Source organism: Mobula birostris, chromosome 30, assembly GCF_030028105.1.
Source record: "Mobula birostris isolate sMobBir1 chromosome 30, sMobBir1.hap1, whole genome shotgun sequence".
Taxonomy (NCBI): Eukaryota; Metazoa; Chordata; class Chondrichthyes; order Myliobatiformes; family Myliobatidae; genus Mobula; species Mobula birostris.
Window position 1 is genome coordinate 34,101,868 of NC_092399.1, and position 19,569 is coordinate 34,121,436.

Sequence of the window (19,569 nt, forward strand, 5' to 3'; positions counted from 1 at the left end):
AAATCAGCATAAGTGAACCAATGTCAGTATCCATTCCAAATCCACATCCAGTATAAAAGTCTTAATATATTCAGTCTACTCCAATGGGAAGATTTACCCAAAGTCCTCAAACAGCTACTGCAAATTCTCATGGCAAGAGATTACAAGGTAGATATAGAAAACAATACCATTGTTCTCCAAAGCTACTCAAAGCAATTGTAACATCCCCACTGGCTTCTGGGAATCTTTAGCTCATGGTCAAAGCCCAAGTTAAAAAGGAGCATTTAGGATAGGTTGAAGAGTGCATTCATCAGAAACACACAGAGCAAAAACAAAAGTGCATCATGTAGCAAAGCATCCAGACACTCAATTAGCCACCTCCTGTCCACCTGTGACACAGCTCAAAGATCCCACATTGACTTCAACAATTTCCTCAATACTCTCAGAACTGAATGGTTTGATAAGCATGCACAAGGTATATTTCACTAAATACAAGATCAAATCTCAAACTTTCAAACGGAGGCCAGTAGTCAGCAGAATATTCAACAGCTTCAAAAAAAAAATGACAGTTTTGACAAGTATGATTTTTCTTGCTATCAAAATAATTACCAAATTCAAAAATTTAATCTGTTTGATATCAAAACATTTCCCATCAGATATCATGGAAATGACCGTGCAAAAATTAAAACACATTGAGACACTGGTGATAGCACAAAACAGACCACTAATTAACTGTACATTGAAAGCAGATTGTGATTTGAAATAAGACTCTCTCTCATTGGGGCCAAGTCATTAGTGGATTTGTCACAAGATTTGGTGCTCTTCTGCTGGTGATATTAAATCTAACAAATGCAGCAAGAATCGCCAGAGTTACAAATTACATCTGGCTTTAATTGATTGGCAAATGTCCTCCAGTGTTGATAACCAAATAACTATGAATGCGATGATCAGAATATTTAGGGCTGGATGGGTAGGATAGGTGACAGGTGGCTGCCTAAAAGCTTTTATGCTAAATGGCTCCAGCCACAATAAATTGCTGAACTATTCACAGGAAATCTAGGGCCTCAGAGGTTATATGTAGAAAAAGAGAAACTGATTTCCTTCTTAGCTCCAGATGTTCATCAGGAAGGACAAAAATAATGATCCCTAATCTATGCACCTCAAACTTTGCTAACAAGCCCAAATATTGTTTGAGTTTCATCAGAGAGAGACTGAGCTTGAGGAAGACTGATAGTGCTAGTTCCCATTTTTTTCTCCCCAACTCTAAATCCACAGATCCTTCTATTCATTTACACTGGGGCAGTTTACAGAGATCAATTCATGTTCCAGCTTGCACATTTTAAGGATGTGGCAGGAAAATGGAGCACCTGGAAGTTCACGCACCTACAAGGACTCGTACAAATTTCCCAAAGGGGCAATATTAGAGGTCAGGATCAAACGGCGACTGGGTGAGTGCCCCCCTCCCAATCGGTCAGGGGTCAAACAAAGATGTTGTGTCCTAGCTAAGACTGATTCAGTTTTGTACCAGCAGCATCGCAGGAGTTGCCAGTCAGCATTGAACTCAACGTAGGACTGCCGTAGGGACTTCAGCTCAGAATTTTTCCCAGGTTTACTCCCTAATCTTTCCATATGAGTGGGTATAGCCGCAAGATAGCAGAGGTTTGAGATCAGATTTTTCCTTCTAGATGATCCACCAACGACAGCTGATGAGCCCATCTGCCCAAAGCGACTGGTTTTAAGGTGCCAGTAACCCGCCTTTGCCCCTATAAGGGAAAGGCTCCACTATCACCCTTATACAAGGTGCTGAGACTGTGTAAAGGAAGAAATAGATTGAACATTCTGAACAGTATCAAGCACGAGTCTAATGCTTTTAATCTTATCCCAGACACAGACTCAGTTCTCCAATCCTGCCGAAGGGGTGTACTTCGTTCCATGGATGCTGCCTGGACTGCTGAGTTCCTGAGTACGACACACTCACAAAGACTGGTGCAGCTTGTATTCCTGTCCACATTACCAATGACCAAGGCAGAGCCCAGTTTTGGTGGTTTAACTAAAAGCTCAACCTGATGCTTTAATTTAAGAAATTTTATTCGTACATATTTACAATACATCCTTTTCCTTAAGTAGTTACAATCCAGATTTCAGCCAGTTGGAATTTCATGAACTTGTAGTGAACATTCAAACAAGTAATGAGACATACCGGTGTTAAGTTGCGAATCTCTTCCATGACACGTGGCCAAAACGTCTGCAGCAAATGTTGGGCTTCACTGTTGCCACCGCCTTGAGAGGCTGTACTAAATGAACCATCTGCAGTGGCAGACATTCCTACGAAAGGAAAAGAATTCTACTTATATAGCGCCAAGCATGTCTTCAGGACATTCTTCAGCAACTTACCGCCATAAAATTACTTCATGGATATAGAAATCTTGGAAACCAATTTGTACAATGCAAGCTCCACAAACAGCAATTTCAAAAAGAGTGGATATTTTATTTTCCAGAGGTTTTAATTGTGGTATAAATAATTAACAAGCCCAAAAATTAATTACTTTTCTTCTAAATATTACCACGGCATCTTTCATATTTGCCTACGAGAATAAATATTCCCAAATTTTAGTGACTTAACTAAAATATTGTGATTACAACTGTGCAGCAGTGTCTCAGTACTATGATGGAGCTGACTTACCATCCAAACTGATAAGAAATGCTTTTAGTTGCACTACTCAGATCAAAAAGATATTAGAAATCAGCACAAAAGTAGGATAACATTAGTAGTTTTAATTCAGCAGAAACTTTAATTTTGCTAAGTAACTTCAGCAAGAGATCTGTAGTTTCAATACAAGAAACATATTAACCCCGTACATATTAGAATACAGGTGAATCAGAAATAGACACGATCATCCTGATCCATTAATAGGATTATGCCTGATTTTCTTTAATCTTGTTGCCATTCTTCTGCACGAATCCCATTTTCCATGATTCCCTTAATATCCAAAAGTTTATCTTAAAACTATTCTTGCTTTTATAGTGATAACTAATCAAAAGCTTCTAAATGTTATAAATCATTGGGGCATTTTTGGACAAGTATTTATTACAAGAGTTCTTCTGTGAAATGCCACCCCCCCCCCCCCCGGTACACAGTTAGCTGCTAAAAGGTCAAAAATATGGATGCTTACAGTTTTCAATTATGTACACACAAAAGATATCCAAAAAGAAGGAGAATCCTAACTGCAGGCTGAGAATAAACGGGGAAGACATAAAACAAGTACAGAACTTTTGCTACTTCAGAAGATGGGTGACATCAGATGGCAGGTGCGACTTGGACATCAAAAGAAGAATAGGGATGGCAAAAGACACCTTTATGAGAATGAAGAGTATAATGACCAATACTAAACCAGGCATGACAACCCGCCTCAGAGCACTGAAATTTTACATTTATCCAGTTAGGTTATATGGCTCAGAATATTGGACAATATCTAGTAACATGAGGAAACGAATTGAAGCAGTAGAGATGTGGTTTTTGAGGAGGATGCAAAGAATATCATGGACAAAATGAATATCTAACGAGGATGTCATGAACAGAGCAAGCACAAAAAGAGAAATAATGTATGAGATCATGAACAGGCAACGTGACTTCATTGGATATGTGATTAGGAAAGAGGAGTTAGAATGCACGGTAATTATGGGAAAGATTGAAAGGAAGAAAGCAAGAGGAAGGCAAAGACAAATAATGATGGAGACAGCAGCCAGAGAACTGGAAATGAATACCAATGATTGATCCACTTGACTCGAAACAGGAGAGTGTGGGCCATGGCAGTCATAGCTCAAACTCCTGATGATGACGACGACGACAACGACACACAACTTCTCAGCAAATGAAATTCCCCAGCCCACAGTAAATTACATTTATGCCACACAAATTCTAGATAATAACCATTTCAAAAAGAAAGTGTTATTTGCCCTTGCCACTTAGTAACATTACTGAAATGAAGTCCTTGGGGTGGGGGTAGGAGAGGGACAGAAGGTACATCACCAGTGACCAGAAACTAACCACACAATTACAGTGATCACAAGTATACACTAGAGGCTGAAACAAATGAATCACAGGTGCTTTTCTACTTCATATACTTCCACTTGAAACCACATCATCATTATCCCAAATTCTGGAAATTCCTACTCAATTAACATTGTGATGGCATCTTCACCAGAAATACTTGTTGTAGTCAAGCAATAGTCCACCACTGTTTTCTTACCCTAACACTACCATTAGTGTCAATATCTCATACATGAATAATTGTTTTTTTTAAAGTTGCCCTAAAGTTATCCTTAAGAGTTCTATCAAAGATTTCCCTGTTCTCTGAAGGACACTATTCTTGACAGGATAGTTTCTGTAGGATCAAAGTTCTCCTCATAAACAAAGTAAATTCACCAGAAAAAAAACTATTTTGTCACTGCCTGCTATGCACAATCCAAGGGGAGATGTTGAGAAAACTTTTGCATTCATTATATTTCACTGAAATCTATGACACTACTGAATATCACAAGTAAATGCCAATGTAGAAAGGCTCAGATCCCATTTCTCAGGATCAAATCCATTGTGGAGGCAATGTTTTCAAATGAGAAAATATACATTCAGAACTGTAAAAGTGAAATTAATATAATGATGAGGCAATAAGTCTCAATATCTTCTTGGTAGAAGTACATCATTCAGCAGTCCAGCTTAGCAAATCAGCAAAATTAAACCAAAAATTTACCTTTGAACTGGAAATTCTAATTAAAAAGTCATCTCTTAGAAGTTCTAAATGTCCCTGGTTACTAATTCAATTGGCAGTTTGAACTCTGGAAGTGTTGCATAAACTCAGTTTACCCAACCATTCAGTACATGGTAATGAATTATCTCCAAGAGCGATAGTTTTATGGAAACAAGGACTAAATTTTTTTTTACGAAAATATTTATATTAACTAAACCTGCTTAATCATGCAAATGATCACAACTCACTGAACTTGAAAACGAATACAATTGACTGACTTGCACATGCATTCAGTCAACTTCCAATCTGGATTTGTAAATGCTTCAAAAAAAAAAAAAAAAAATTTCCTACAGCTTTATACAACTCCTAGAAAAATTGGCAAAATACAACAAAATCATTTATGTGTTTTTGGAATGAACCAAGTGTATCATCCCAAAGTGATCAATGTCTTGAACAATGACTAGGTTCCTCAAACACTTTAGCGAAGTTGGAAGTTGGTGTCTGAGCAAGTATGACTGATTGTACCTTAACAAGGCTCAGCATGTGAGCAATGTTTCTACTTTAAGAGAAAATAACAAGATGAAAGTGTATTCTCATTTCTAGTTAATCTAATATGGCAAAGCAACTCAACCTTTACAATGAGAAAATGGGAATCAGATTCCTCATAACAAGAAAATAATTATTTAATAACTGCCAATTAAAACTCTTTCAATGTCACAGGCTATAATCTAATTTTCAGAATAAGTAGGAACTGCATTGCAAGGCTAGGCGGACATCCTGAATACAATAAGTTTTGAAATAATTTTTTGCGGTACATGTCAAGAATCAAGGATCCTTTAAAATCCAAAATTTATGAAATCAATGATTTAAAGTCATCAGACTCTTCTTGTCATGCACATACAGTTACAAGAAATAGTCTGAGCCCTTTGCAATTACCTGGCTTTCTGAATTACACATAAAATCTGATCTTCATCTAAGTCATAATAACAGACAAACACAATCAGCCTAAACCAATAACACACAAACTGTACTTTTCATGTCAATATTGAATACACAGTTTAATCATTCACAGTCCAGGCTGGAAAAGTATGTGAACCCTTGTATTTAATAACTGGTAGAACCTCCCTTAGCAGCAATAACCTCCACCAAACGTTTCCTGTAGCTGCTGGTCAGACTTGCACAATGGCAAGCAGAATTCCTCCACACAAATATGTTTCAGTTTATCAATATTTCTTGGATAGTTGCATGAACAGCCCTCTTCAGGTCATGCCCCAGCATCTCAATTGGGTTATGGTCTGGATTCTGACTAGACCATTCCAAAATACATATTTTCTTTTCAAACCATTGCTGTTGATTTGCTCTTCTATTACACATCGTTATCTTGTTGCATCATCCAACTTCTATTATGTTTCAGGTCCCTGACATTCTCCTCCCCTTTTGAATTCTTTGTTCCCTAACAATTGCAAGCTGACCAGGCCCAGAGGCAGCAAAGCAGCCACAAACCATGATGCTCCTTCCACCGTGCTTCACAGCTGGAATGAGGTTTTGATGTTGGTGCTCAGGGCCCTTTTCCCTCCAAACATAGTGATGTGCATTTCTGCCAAAAGGTTCAACTTTCGTCTTACCTGTCCCAAGAACATTGTCCCAGAAGCATTGTGGAACATCCAGGTGGTTTTTTGCAAACTTGAGATGTGCAACAATTTTTTTATTTTGAAGATCAGTGGTTTCCTCTGTGGTGTTCTTTTATGAGCATCATTCTTATTCAGTGTTTCTCTTATAGTGGATAAATGAACAGAGACTTAAGCAAGTTCTAGTGTTTTTTTGCGGGTCTTTTGCTGTTATATTTGGGTTCTTTTTCATCTCGTTCACTATTGCACATTGTGCTCTTGATGTGATTTTTGCAGGGAGAGTAGCAACAGTACTGAATTTCTCCCATTTGTAGACAATTTCTCTTACTGTGGACTGATGAACACTCCGGTCTTTAGAAACGTTTTTGTTGCTTTTTCAAGCTTCATGCATCTCCACAATTCTTCCAATACCTCTGAAAGTTGCTTTGGTTGAGGCATAGTGCACATAAACAGATGTTTCTTGAGAAGAGCAGGCAGTGTCAGTGACCTGACCTTGTGAGTCTTTTTTAGGGCAGGGCATTGCTACACGCACACCTACAAACTCATCTTATTGCTTAGAACACCTGACTCCAACCAGTTTTTGTAGAAGGCATTATCCCAGAGCTTCACATACTTTTTTGAACTTCAACTGTGATTGTTTAAATGGTGTACTCAGTATTGCAGAGAAGTAGTACAGTTGTTTGTGTTATTTTAGATCAGGCAGATTGTGTTTGTCTATTTTTGTGATTTAGATAAAGATCAGATCACATGTTAATGAGTAATTAATGCAGAAAACCAGGTAATTGCAAAGGGTTCACAAACTTTTTCTTGCAACTATATGAGCATTTCTACTTTCATCTTTTAATCACTTTTACCAATGATAAAAGGTGCAAATACTACCACTAATCAGGGTGAATTGTGAAAAAAGGTTGGTTGAAAAATTGCAGGTATGAGTGAGGGATTTATCTCTGACTATTGTGAATGTACGACAGATTCCTGCAAGGGTGGACAATAGGATCTGGATCTTAAAATGTCTCTTACCCATCTCACATCATGGTTCAAAGATCTTGCCAACTGATTTTTAAATGAAAGTTTAAAAAAATAACATTAATAAATTTAATTCTACTGACATTTGCTGAACTAACTTGAGCAGATACAATATCATGCTCAAAAGAAAATAAAATTAAGGGAGTGCAGTGCTTTGGGAGCAGTTCTACATATAACAGATTGCTCTAGTACACAACTTGAGGCAAATACAGCAAATCCCTGGTCAAAATATATAATTTTTATTGCGCTCACCCTCCTGTCACAGAACACTCATTCCCTAACTTTTGTGGAAATTCAGCAATATTATAGATATTCACTTAAAGTGGAGGCAAGTTGCCTTCCCAGCATTCAGAATAAGGGTGGGAAGTCAAATTCCGAGATTGCCATCAAAAGCAGCTTATTTGCATCGCCAGTGATGTGTAGCACCAGGGAGTAGACTGCACAGCAATTCCGGAAACAAACCATTAATGCTTCCTGAAGCATGTTGATGATCATTAGTGCCTCTAGAGATTATGCACTAATATAAATATGATACAAGAAAGTGTTCCTATAACATTCAAGTAAAATTGTGAAATATCACGAGCTTATTGCTATTGAGAAATTTGTGAAGACATTTGACCCTTGGCATGGACTTCATCTTCATATCCACCTTGAATAAGTTTGACAAATATACATTACCATTACATGAAACATTAAAGTCATTTTTTTAATAAAAGGGGATCCTACCTGCCCAGTACCAATGATAAAAGAGTTTAGATGCAACAGGTGCTTTTATAACCTGCACCCATATGATACAGATCACATATAGGACCTACACCAGTGTAATTCCAGTGTTCTACAGTCGCAAGAAAAAGTTTGTGAACCAATTACCTGGATTTCTACATTACTCAAAAACATGGTCTGATCTTCACCCAAGTCATAATAGACAAATACAATCTGCCTTAACTAATAACACGCAAACAATTGTACTTCTCATCAATACGGAGTACACCATCTAAACAATCACAGTCAGAATTCAAAAAAGTATGCAGACCTCTGGGGTAATGCCTTCTACAATAGATTGTTCCAATCAGTGAGACGGGATTGGATGTGTAGGTTGTAGAGGTGCCCTGCCCTACAAAAAGACACAACGATTACAGACAGAATCAGCTCTTCGCAAAATAGATCTGTTTGTGTGCCCCATGCCTCAATCAAAACAACTTTCAGAGGACCTTAGAAAAATTGTAGATACATGAAGCTGTAAAAAGCCATAAAAACATTTCTAAAGCCCCGAGTGTTCACCAGTCCACAGTAAGAAAAACTGTCTACAAATGCGAGAAAATTCAGTATTGTTGTTACTCTCCCAAGGAGGCTGTCCAGCAAAGATCGCACCAAGGGCAAAACAGGCGTGAAGGAGGTGAAAAAGAACCCAAGTGTAACTGCAGAAATCTCTAGAATTTGCTAAAGACTCTGTTCATGTATCCACCACAAGAAAAGCACAGAACAAGAATGGTGCTCATGGAAGGACACCAGGGAGAAAACCCCTGCTCTCCAAATAAAAACATTGCTGCACATCTCAAGTTTGCAAAAGACCACCTGGATGCTTCACAACGCTTCTGGGTCAATGTTCTGTGGACATCTTAGACAAAAGTTGAACTTTCTGGCAGAAATACACACCATTATCTCTGGAGGGAAAAAAAGGCACTTTACACCAACACCAAAACCTCATCCTAGCTGTGAAACATGATAGAAGGAGCATCATGGTTTGGGGCTACTTTGCTGGCACAGGGGGTGGACAGCCTGCAATCATTGAAGAACAATAAATGAAAAATTGTATCAAGACAGTTAGTAAGCTTAACAGAAGTTGGATGACACAACAAGACAATGGTCTGAAACACAAGAACAAATCAACAGTTTAAAAAGAAAATTTGTGTTTTGGATGATTAAGTCAGAATCCAGACCTTGACCCAATTGAGATGTTGTAGCATGACCTAAAAAGTACTGTTCATGCAAGGTATCCCAGAAATATTGATGAACTGAAACAGTTTATTGTGAATGAATGGTCTGGAATTCCTCCTCACCATTGTGCCAGTCTGAGCAGCAGCTACAGGAAATGTTTGGTGCATAAAGGTTATTGCTGCTAAAGGAGGTTCTACCAATTATTAAATACATGTGTTTTCCCAAATTGGACTGTGAATGAAAAAAAGTGTACAATAAAAACATGAAAAGTACAATTCATGTTAAACTAAAAATGTGATATTAGTTTAGGAAGATTGTGCTCGTCTATTATTGCGACTGAGATGACTGAGAACACATTTTACAAGTAATTAAGAAAACCAGGTAATTGCAAAGTGTTCACCAACTTTCTTACAACTGTATGCTCTTTCAGCCTGAGCTCTTAGAAATTTAGTATTGTGAGACAGCATATCCCACAATCAGCAGGTTGTTACATACATCCGAGTTTCCAGTCACATAACAGATTTGCCATACCCTATGATCTGTTGCTCATGCTCTGTCCAACAAGAATTTATTCAATACTGTTTGCCTTGGCTGATAACTGCACAATTATGCTTTCAGTTACATATTGCTCAATTGTAACTGCTCATTTAACTTATACTTACATGTTGAAGTTCTTATTCCATACAATATGCTACTTAACCGCCTTCAGTAGATCAAACACAAAATTGATATAAATGAAAAGGTGAGATTGGAAAGCTATGATGACAACATAATTTCTGAAAAAAACTTCAGTGAATCAAACTTTCCACTTTAGAAACATTTAATTGTAATTTCATCTTTTTAAGATAGCTAATTAGGAATATTCATTAGCAAGCTATTTCATAAATACAATAATTTTGGATACAAACATATTGCCTAGTGTATAATATGTAAATAATGTTTTAAATATAGCAACTAGTTAATTATACCCAGATAATTGCATACCAAAGATCCATCTTGGACTTTAACCTTTCTTGCATTATGACAGTTGCATTTTCACATTAGTAGTTGTACTTTCTAAAAGAATCAAGTCAATCCTAATTGAAATTTATTTTGTGCTGTCTTGGACTTGGGTGAAACTGAAGCAAATTTATTTTACTTGTGAATTAGATCTCATTGCTTAGTCCCAAAATGAAATGCAAGAATGTTGTACTTCGGTGTCAAGTATCTCAAAAGTGCTTCTTCACTTTAAATCAAGGACCTTTCATCAGAATCATCTCATCATAAACTATATATTTGTCCTTCCATGTGTTGGTTGGCATGTTCAGTTTTTGTATTTTTAAAGAATTCACTGCATCCACATGATTTTGCTTTTGTAGAGGAAGAACTTCCTGCTTTCTACAAAGAGCACAACAGGATCTTTTATTGTTCATAGTAACTAGCAGTGAAAAATGACTGAGAGCCACCATTTTAAAGCACCACAGTTTCTGAAGGTACTCTCATCAGTGCTACTGGATTTGGAGATACAAGTTTCCTTACACTTAATGGTAACAAAGGACCTGTGCCCTCATCTTTCTTAACTGAAGTCCTGGGGTTAGGGGACCATGTATCCCAGCGATGCTACACACTGCAGCCTCCATGCAATAGTGGTGGAGGTAAGTATTTAGAATATAGCATAATGTGCCAATCTGAGGGATTATTAGAGCTGGAATGATCCAGCTGAGTATTCCAGTCAATGCTTAATAACAATGGAGACCATTCGCTATAACTGCCCAGCCTCTGACAAAGCCACTGGTATTTTGGTGATGTTCTAGCTTCCTCACTGGAAATGAACACTGCCTGCCACTTGTTTCAATGCTGTTAAATTGTGCATGCAGACAGTAGAGTGAACACCACTGCTTTTGGTTGACTGATGGAAGATCAATGAAGAAGCTGCTAAAGATGGTAGGACCCAGCATAGTCCATCGAAAAACTCACATAGTGATATCCTGGGACTCCAATGATTGCAAGATTTAGCAACCAATGGGACATGCTCATGGCTCCCATTGATATCATATTGGGTCAAGTACTGCCTTTAACAGTAAGGGAAGTCATTCTTACTTTGCATCAGGAGTGCAGCTCTTTTGTCCATGCTTGGACTCAGGTGACAATGTGGTCTTAAACTTATCATCTCCCCCTGCTGACTGAGACAGAAGCACTATTCAATACAACCAAGTTGTTACTTGGACTACTACTCTGTAGCATCCACATTCCAATTTCAATGTCAAACAGTGAAACAACTCAGAAACCAGTAAAATTAAATATTATTAGTACTTTCAAATATTTCAGTCACTCTCAGCAACAGCTGCTATTCTTACCCTTTATATTCCAAACAAATGGCAGTTAAAACCAGCAGTCTTGCATTTTAATTAAGTGTTCACATTATTGGATTGAGGACAGAGTTAATCAATGTCACATGACTGAAGACTGAAAACTGAAAGACTAATTTTTACAGCAAAGTGTGTGTATTCACAATATTTAATGTTGCAACACTTAGCCCCTCTTATGTACACAATACAAGAAGAACTCCACACTGCTTGGGCTGTGACCTGGGAAGATCACGCAAGGTGGTTATACTTTGGTACATGGAAAATAATCTACTTTTTCAATAAAACAGCATGAATCTTTGCTCCTACAACACCAATTAACTTACACTGACAAAAACTAGTCTGATACTTTGGAAGGAATGGGGCTATTATTTCTTCCAAATATGCAACAGTAACCTAGATACATAAAATACAAGATACTCCATATAATAAAATTTATTTTAACCTAAAAATATTAGTAAATCCTTCTTTGCTCAATAAACCTTGAGAAATGTATGCAAAATATGGGTTTTGTTAATTATTATGACATCAGTAAATTCAACTACACTAATACATTAAGCTTTACTTGTGCGAGTTCTCTGGACACCATCTACAACTCTGTCTGTCTATAAGGTGGTTGTATGTTCAGCACACACCATGAAGGCATTCCTTCAGAACTGTAAGCATTGCTAACAGGATAATAACATACTTTTATTTCACAAATATTAAACGTACTTTTGGTAACATCCTTACAGAGCAAGCAGTGGAAGTTCCACAGTGGTATCAGCAATTTTGCATTGTATAAAACAAGGACATGGAGTTGTCACTGTTGTGTTACAGCAATAGGAATACCAGTGGGCAAATAACAATTGGTAAAACCAACTGGAATGTTCTCATTCAGAGGCCTGGAGGTTTCTGAGAAAAGTGAGGATCAACAAAAAGGTTTGAACTGATTAGGTACATTTGAAAATAGACCAAGAGTATTAGTAGATTGAGCTGATCTGAAATAATTGCTTATGATCCATTTCCTATCCCAAAAAGTGTGAGTTTCCCATTTGTAACAAGTTTCTGCTGCTAACAAAATGGCTGCTCTTGAACTCCCGTCTAGAAGCAACACCACATAAGTACAGAGTGCAGTTTCTCGATGTCAAAGACAAGTATTGTGAGCAGTTTTGGACCCCGTATTTAAGAAAGGATGTGCTAACATTGGAAAGGATTCAGAGGAGGTTCACAATAATGAAGCTGGGAATGAAAGGCTTATCATATGAGGAGGGAATGATGGTTATTGGCCTTTACTCACAGGAATTTAGAAGAATGGGGTGTGGGGGGAGGGATCTCATTGAAACCTATTGAATTTTTAAAGGTCTGGATAGAGTGAAGTCAAGAGAACGTTTCTTATGGAGGCAGAGTCGAGGACCAGAGGGCACAGCCTCAAAATAGGGGGAACGTCCTTCAGAACAGTTGAGGAGGAATTAACTAGAGGGTGATGAATCTGTTGCCACAGGCAGCTGTGGAGGCCAGGTCATGGGGTATATTTACGGAGGAGGTTGATAGGTTGTTGATTAGTCAGGGTGTGAAAGGTTACAGGGAAAAGGCAGGAGAATAGCATTGAGAGGGAAAAGAAACAGCCATAAAGAAATGGCAGAGCAGACTTGATGGGCCGAATGGTCTAATTCTGCACCTGTGTCTTATGGTTAAGGGTGGCCATCCCCAATGAGTATGCCACACTATCTTTACACTGGAAGAAACATATGATGGCACATATTCCATGGAAGTACTCACACAAACAAGTTCACTAATTGGCTCAATATCACCTCTCACATCTAACCTTATTTAATGGGTAAATAAACAATTTAAATTAACTTTTTACACTATTTTATACCTTGCACAGATTCATTGTTGCATTAAAATAAGGCAAGAGAAACTAATCTGGTTGCATCATGCCAGAAACAAACAAGGGGAAAACCTGTATTCATTCTGCAATGGTCAAAATTTTTCATTGTGAAATGCTATACACATGTTCAAAGGTTATCATAATATAATTACTATTTGCTATGTTATCGATCCTGTTATTCTACTAAACTGCGGTCTTTTCAAAAATTCCAGAGGAATATTGGAATCTGCAAAATGGGAAACTCTTACTGAAACAATTATAAACACTTAAACACAGTGGAATACTTTCATAACATGGACTTGTTTCCATCCAATGGACTAAGAACACCCTCTGAACAGCAAACAAGACTACTGTATCTCAAGGTCACTTTCTTTTAGTTCAAGGCCCAGTTACACCAATATCAAGCCTCTCACTACAGGAGCAGAGCCAATGGGTAGTGTAACATTTCTGATAAGAATCCTAATAGACTTCTAGATAAATCAAAAAGCAAGTGTCTCTCCCCAACCGTCTGTTCCAAAGTGAGTATTTCAGTACTCTGAGAGGCACTGGCTGACTGAGCTGTTCAATCCAACATTCCAGTGACCTTCACTCACTATTCCCAAGCTAAACAAAAATACAGGACAGGGCTCTAGTCTGTGTCCTTTCTCTTTCACATCATTCATTTAAATTTCAAGTTGTTTCCCTTCTAGATGACTGCTACAAATGTATTCCATAACAAAGATGAAGCCCAAGGACCAGCTTCAAAATTCACTGCCAGTAATGGTAATATCACAAACTATTAAAGGCAAAGACTTTGTCGTGCAACAATAACAATTTCTGAACGGCCTGGTTCACAAATAAATAAATTTCAAATGAAATTGACATAACTAATTTTGGTATACGCTGGAAAAAAAAACAGTTGAACTTGCCACTCTGATCTGAACACATTATACGATCTCTCTAACCAACTGCAAGCCCAAGAACCTCGTAAACTTCTTTCATGGCAGTTTTGAAAACCCACTCAGATTGTTTTAGGCAGGGGGAGATAAGAGGATACAAAAAGTAAGCTGCAGTCAGTTTGCACCAACAACAAACTAGCGGACTTCGATACTGTTTAATGGTTGTTGATTTTTTTTGAACTACAGATAAATGTAATCAAAGTGGAATTCTTCGTAAGAGAACCAGGCAAAAACACTCGTACTCCCTTCTACTTTAATAATCAGTGCCAATCCACTAGTCATTTGTGAGGGCTGTCTCAAAATCTTCGATTGCTTACATCAGGTTTGTAAAGAAACAAGACGCTGAAGGGCATCACAAAAATGTTTGCACGGAGTAATATACAAGTGGGATCTTTTCTTTCTTAATCCCGGATTTTTAGAAGGAAACCCCACACATTGCAAAGACTGCCATAATTTCCATTAATTCAATCCTGCATAAAATATATCCCAAACTTACCCTAACATCCAGGCTTACGGTATGCTTTTCCCTCTCCTGCTCCGGAGGGAGGGGGAGTGGGAAAGGAGAAATGGAAGACTCTCCTATGCTCCGAAAAAGGAAGCCAACAATCAAAAGCGCCTCGAATTCAGAGAATCCCAAAGGAAGCTCCAGTACATTGCAGACAGGACACTATGCAATATATAAGGCTTGCTGTTCAGAACCCCGTAAACGAACGCAATCGCCATTTTTCTTTGTCTTTCACTTGACCCCTGTCTCAGTGATAAACTCTCTACAACAAACCTGCAGCCTTTCCCCCACTGGCAAGTGAAAGCTGAAACTCAGCCCAACCTGCTACCCGCTACAGGACCACCTCCCACGCTGGCCATCATTCAATTGGCCCACAACGTCATCGTTCCCTCAGAGCTTGCACCCTGATTGGACCACTGCTACATCAATCGACTCGTGATTTGACACTTCCGGCTTCAGGTTAGGTTGCCCTGCACACTAGGGGTCAGAGGAGTAGGAGAGGCCTGGACACAGGACGCGCCGAACAGGAGCATTTATTGTGTTAAAAAAACATGAATGATTGTAACAAAGGTCGTAGCACTTTACTATACAGCCAATCCGTAAGCCTTGTACTTTTTGCCCATCCATTTACTCGCTTGCCCTTGGGAATATATTTTGGCGCAGGCTTGGATCGCAGTGTTCACCCCGCCTTCTAACCTTGCTTTGTTTTTTTCTTGAATTTAATAGCAATGCGGTTCTTTTTCTGCAAACTTGCCGCCGCTTTGCTTTTCACCAAATTTTCCCCGCCCCGATGACATTTCTATAGGTCGGAACTGTTTTACGAACATTCCATTCGAACAGCGCTCGTGTCCAATTGGTTACCCACAGTGTCAATCATATAAATAATTGGCGTCATTCCGAAGAATCCTTTCCATTGACAATTGCAGTCAGATTCCTTCTCAAATATTCAGCAAGACTCTTCAAGTTATCTTTACTCCAACAACAATTTTGCAAATCTAAACTTTTCGGCCAACGTAGGTCCTATAATGTGACCCAAACATAAAAAGAAAATCTCAAGTATTGCCTTGTGTTCTGAAGTACAATTTATTAATCTTAGACAAATGAGTCCATACTTTGCGATTGACTTCCTGAATGCATGTTTGAGCAACCAACATCTGGGCCAAACACGTTAATTACAAGCACACCACCAGCATCTACCATGTAGATTACAAGATGTCTCGATAATTTTGCAAACCAAAAAACCATGAGATATTGGGGTTATGATTAAAAGAGTGATCTGAGGCATTCTTTACAGGAGGGTAATAAGCGAGGAGAGATTTAGAATAGGAATTTTCAGATAGCATTCTACATACAGATACAATAACTATTTTGACAGACATTTAAATAGGCAAGCCATGGCAGATACAACCCTAGCATAGGCAATTGGGATTGTGTAGTTGTACAAAAGCCTGCATGGATGGACGTAGTGGGCCAAAGGACTCTTTGGGTGTTCTACAACTCTTAAGAATCCTATTTTAAAGCTTAGGGACTTGGCAGCTGGAAAAAGAGATCAAATTAAGGGATGATCAGAATCACAAAGGGCGTAGATATCTCAAATGTTTATGATTCAGGAAGACCATGGGGTGTGCATTTAAAAGTGTTTTGAAATACTCCTGGTTTGCAAAGAATGGGGACCAGCCAGTATTACACTGAGACAGCTAATCCTAGTGGTAACAAAGGCACAACTGAGTATTTCAGCAGATTAGCATAGACAAGAGTTATAGTAATGTTATAGAGTGGTAACAGGTAATGTTCGTTTCACTATACGAACATGTGGTACGAAATTCTTCAAGCTCACGTCCATCAACTAATTTGCAAATAATCCATGGACAGTGACAAGGAATAAATTGGTTGCTTGGGGAGACAGAATTTGTGATAAAATCTAAAGATGATGGGCAGAGTTAGTTGCTAGTAATTTCTGTTCATTCAGCACTGAAGTAGTGGGCATGAAATAGTGTGGTGTAAAACTGAGTGAAAAACAATGCTTCAGGGACAGCTGGGATAAGTATACAGCGGGAGAAAAAAACATTGATGGTAATGCAAAAAATCCAGAAGAGGTGTGATTTTGGAGCCAGTACTGAAGCAATGAGAGTGCAATGGGTTGACAGGGGAAGGGAAATGGCAGAAGTAGCTGACCACACAATATAATTTTTAATCCATTAACTCCCTGCACTTTATTGAAAGTGATAATGGAAACAACAAATGAATAAAGACCATAGAGAAAAGCTTGATACCGTGGCATGGAAACTGGTCCTCCAACTGACTTAATTCTTGCCAATCAAAACATCTATTCAAACCTGACACATTTACCCTCATTTGGCCTATCTGTCTAAACATTCCTATCCATGTACCTATCCAAATGTTTTTTAAAAGTTGTTATTGTACCTGCCTCAATAACTTCCTTCATATACATACCACCTTCTATTCTGGGTTCTCCCTCAGGTCCCTTTTAAATCTCTCTGCGCTCTTACAAACCTATGCCCTCTGGCTTTTGATTCTCTTTCCCAGGGAAAAAGACTGCCGATGCCCCTCACCATTTTATTCACATCCAAGGTCACAGCCCAGTCTCCCGTGCTCCAAGGAATAGAGCCCCAGCCTGCACTACCTCTCTGTATAACTCAGGTACTGGACTCCTGTCATCCTTGCTGTAATTCCTCTTTGCACTCTTTCTAAGTTAATGATGTCCTTCTTAAAGCAGGTTAACAAAAATATACACAATACTCCAAGTCTGACCTCACCAAGCCTTGTAAAACTGCAACATTACATTCCAACTACCATATTCAGTGCACTGATTGATGAAAGCATGCTTGCCATTTGCCTTCTTCACCACACCAGCCACCTGCCCAAACCAGTGTTATATCATGACTTCTTTTCTCTTCCATTTCATACCTTTATTTTTAAAGTTCAGGGTTCCTGTTACTTTTTAATAATCACATAAACTTATACACTTGCAAGAAAAAATTGGTGAATGCTTTGTAATTACTGATTTCTGCATTAATTACTCATAAAATGTGGTCTGATCTTCATCTCAGTCACAACAATAGACAAACACAATCTGCCTAAACTAAAAACACACAAAGAATTGTACTGTCCATGTCTTTATTGAACACATTGTTTAATCATTCACTGTCCAGGCTGGAAAAAGCATGTGAACCTTTGTACTTAATAGCTAGTAGAACTTCCTTTAGCAGCAATAACCTCCACCAAACGTTTCCTGTAGAAGCTGATCAGACTTGCACCATGGCAAGCAGAAATTGGAGACCATCCCTCCAGACAAAAACGTTTCATTTATCAATATTTCTGGGATAGCTTGCACGAACAGCCCTCTTCAGGTCATGCTCCAGCATCTCAGTCGGGTTATGGTCTGGATTCTGACTTGACCATTCCAAAACAAGTTTTCTACTTTTCAAACCATTCTGTTGTTGATTTATTCTTCTATTTCGGATCATTATCTTGTTGCATCATCCAACTTCTATTTAGCTTCAGGTGATGGACTGCTACCCTGACATTTTTATGTAAAATGTCTTAATACAATCTTGGATTCATTGTTCCCTCCATGATTGCAAGCTGTCCAGACCCTGAGGCACCAAAGCAGCCCCAAACCATGATGCTCCTTCCACCATGCTTCACAGCTGGGATGAGGTTTTGGTGTTGCTGTGCAGTGCCCTTTTTCCTCCAAACATAGCAGTATGCATTTCTGCCAAAAAGTTCAAATTTCATCTCATCTATCCACAGAACATTGAACCAGAAACACTGTGGAACATCCAGGTGGTCTTTTGTAAACTTGAGACATGCACCAGTGTTTTTTTTTTTGGAGAGCAGTGGTTTCCTCTGTGGTGTCCTTCCATGAACACCATTCTTGTTCAGTATTTTTCTTATAGTAGACACATGAACAGACTTTAACAAGTCCTAGAAGTCTTTTGTTGTTCCCCTTGGGTTCTTTTTCACCTCCTTCACTATTGCACATCACGCTTTTGATGTGATCTTTGCAGGACACCCACTCCTTGGGAGAGTAGCAACAGTACTGAATTTCCTCCATTTGTAGACAGTTTCTCTTACTGTGGACTGTTAACACTCAGCTCTTTAGAAATCCTTTTGTAGCCTTTTCCAGCTTGATGCATCTCTACAATTTTTCTTCTTCTTCTAAGGTCCTCTGAAAGTTGTTTTCATCGAGTCATGGTGCACATAAATAGATCTTTCTTGAGAAAAGCAAGCTCACTAGTAACCTGACTTTGAGTCTTTTTTCTAGGGCAAGGCACGTCTACAACCCACCTCCAATCTCATCTTATTGAATGGAATACATTACTCCACATAGTTTTTGTAGAAGGCGTTACTCCGGAGGTTCACATACAATTTTTTGAACCTAGACTTATTGTTTAAAATGGTATACTTAGTATTGACAAGAAGATGTACAATTGGTTGTGTGTTATTAGTTTAGGCAGATTGTGTTTGTCTATTACTGCAATTTAGATGAAGATCAGACCATATTTTATGAGCAAATAATATAGAAAACTAGGTAATTGCAAAGGGTTCACGACCATTTTCTTGAA

At 38.4% G+C, this 19,569-nt stretch overlaps 1 protein-coding gene across 2 annotated transcripts in view; it reads right to left on the reverse strand.

Moving 5' to 3' along the window:
* Positions 1-19,569, reverse strand: part of nfyc (nuclear transcription factor Y, gamma) — a 97,722-nt gene that overhangs the window by 64,258 nt on the left and 13,895 nt on the right. The window contains exons 1-2 of one of the 2 annotated variants that reach the window (XM_072247309.1): positions 14,972-15,277; positions 2,180-2,304 (exon numbers count right to left, since the gene is read on the reverse strand). In XM_072247309.1, coding sequence (XP_072103410.1) covers positions 2,180-2,302 — 123 coding nt within the window. In that variant the 5' untranslated portion in view covers positions 2,303-2,304; positions 14,972-15,277. Of the gene's footprint in view, positions 1-2,179; positions 2,305-14,971; positions 15,278-19,569 lie in introns of those variants that run through there. The other variant, XM_072247308.1, reaches the window with a different exon arrangement.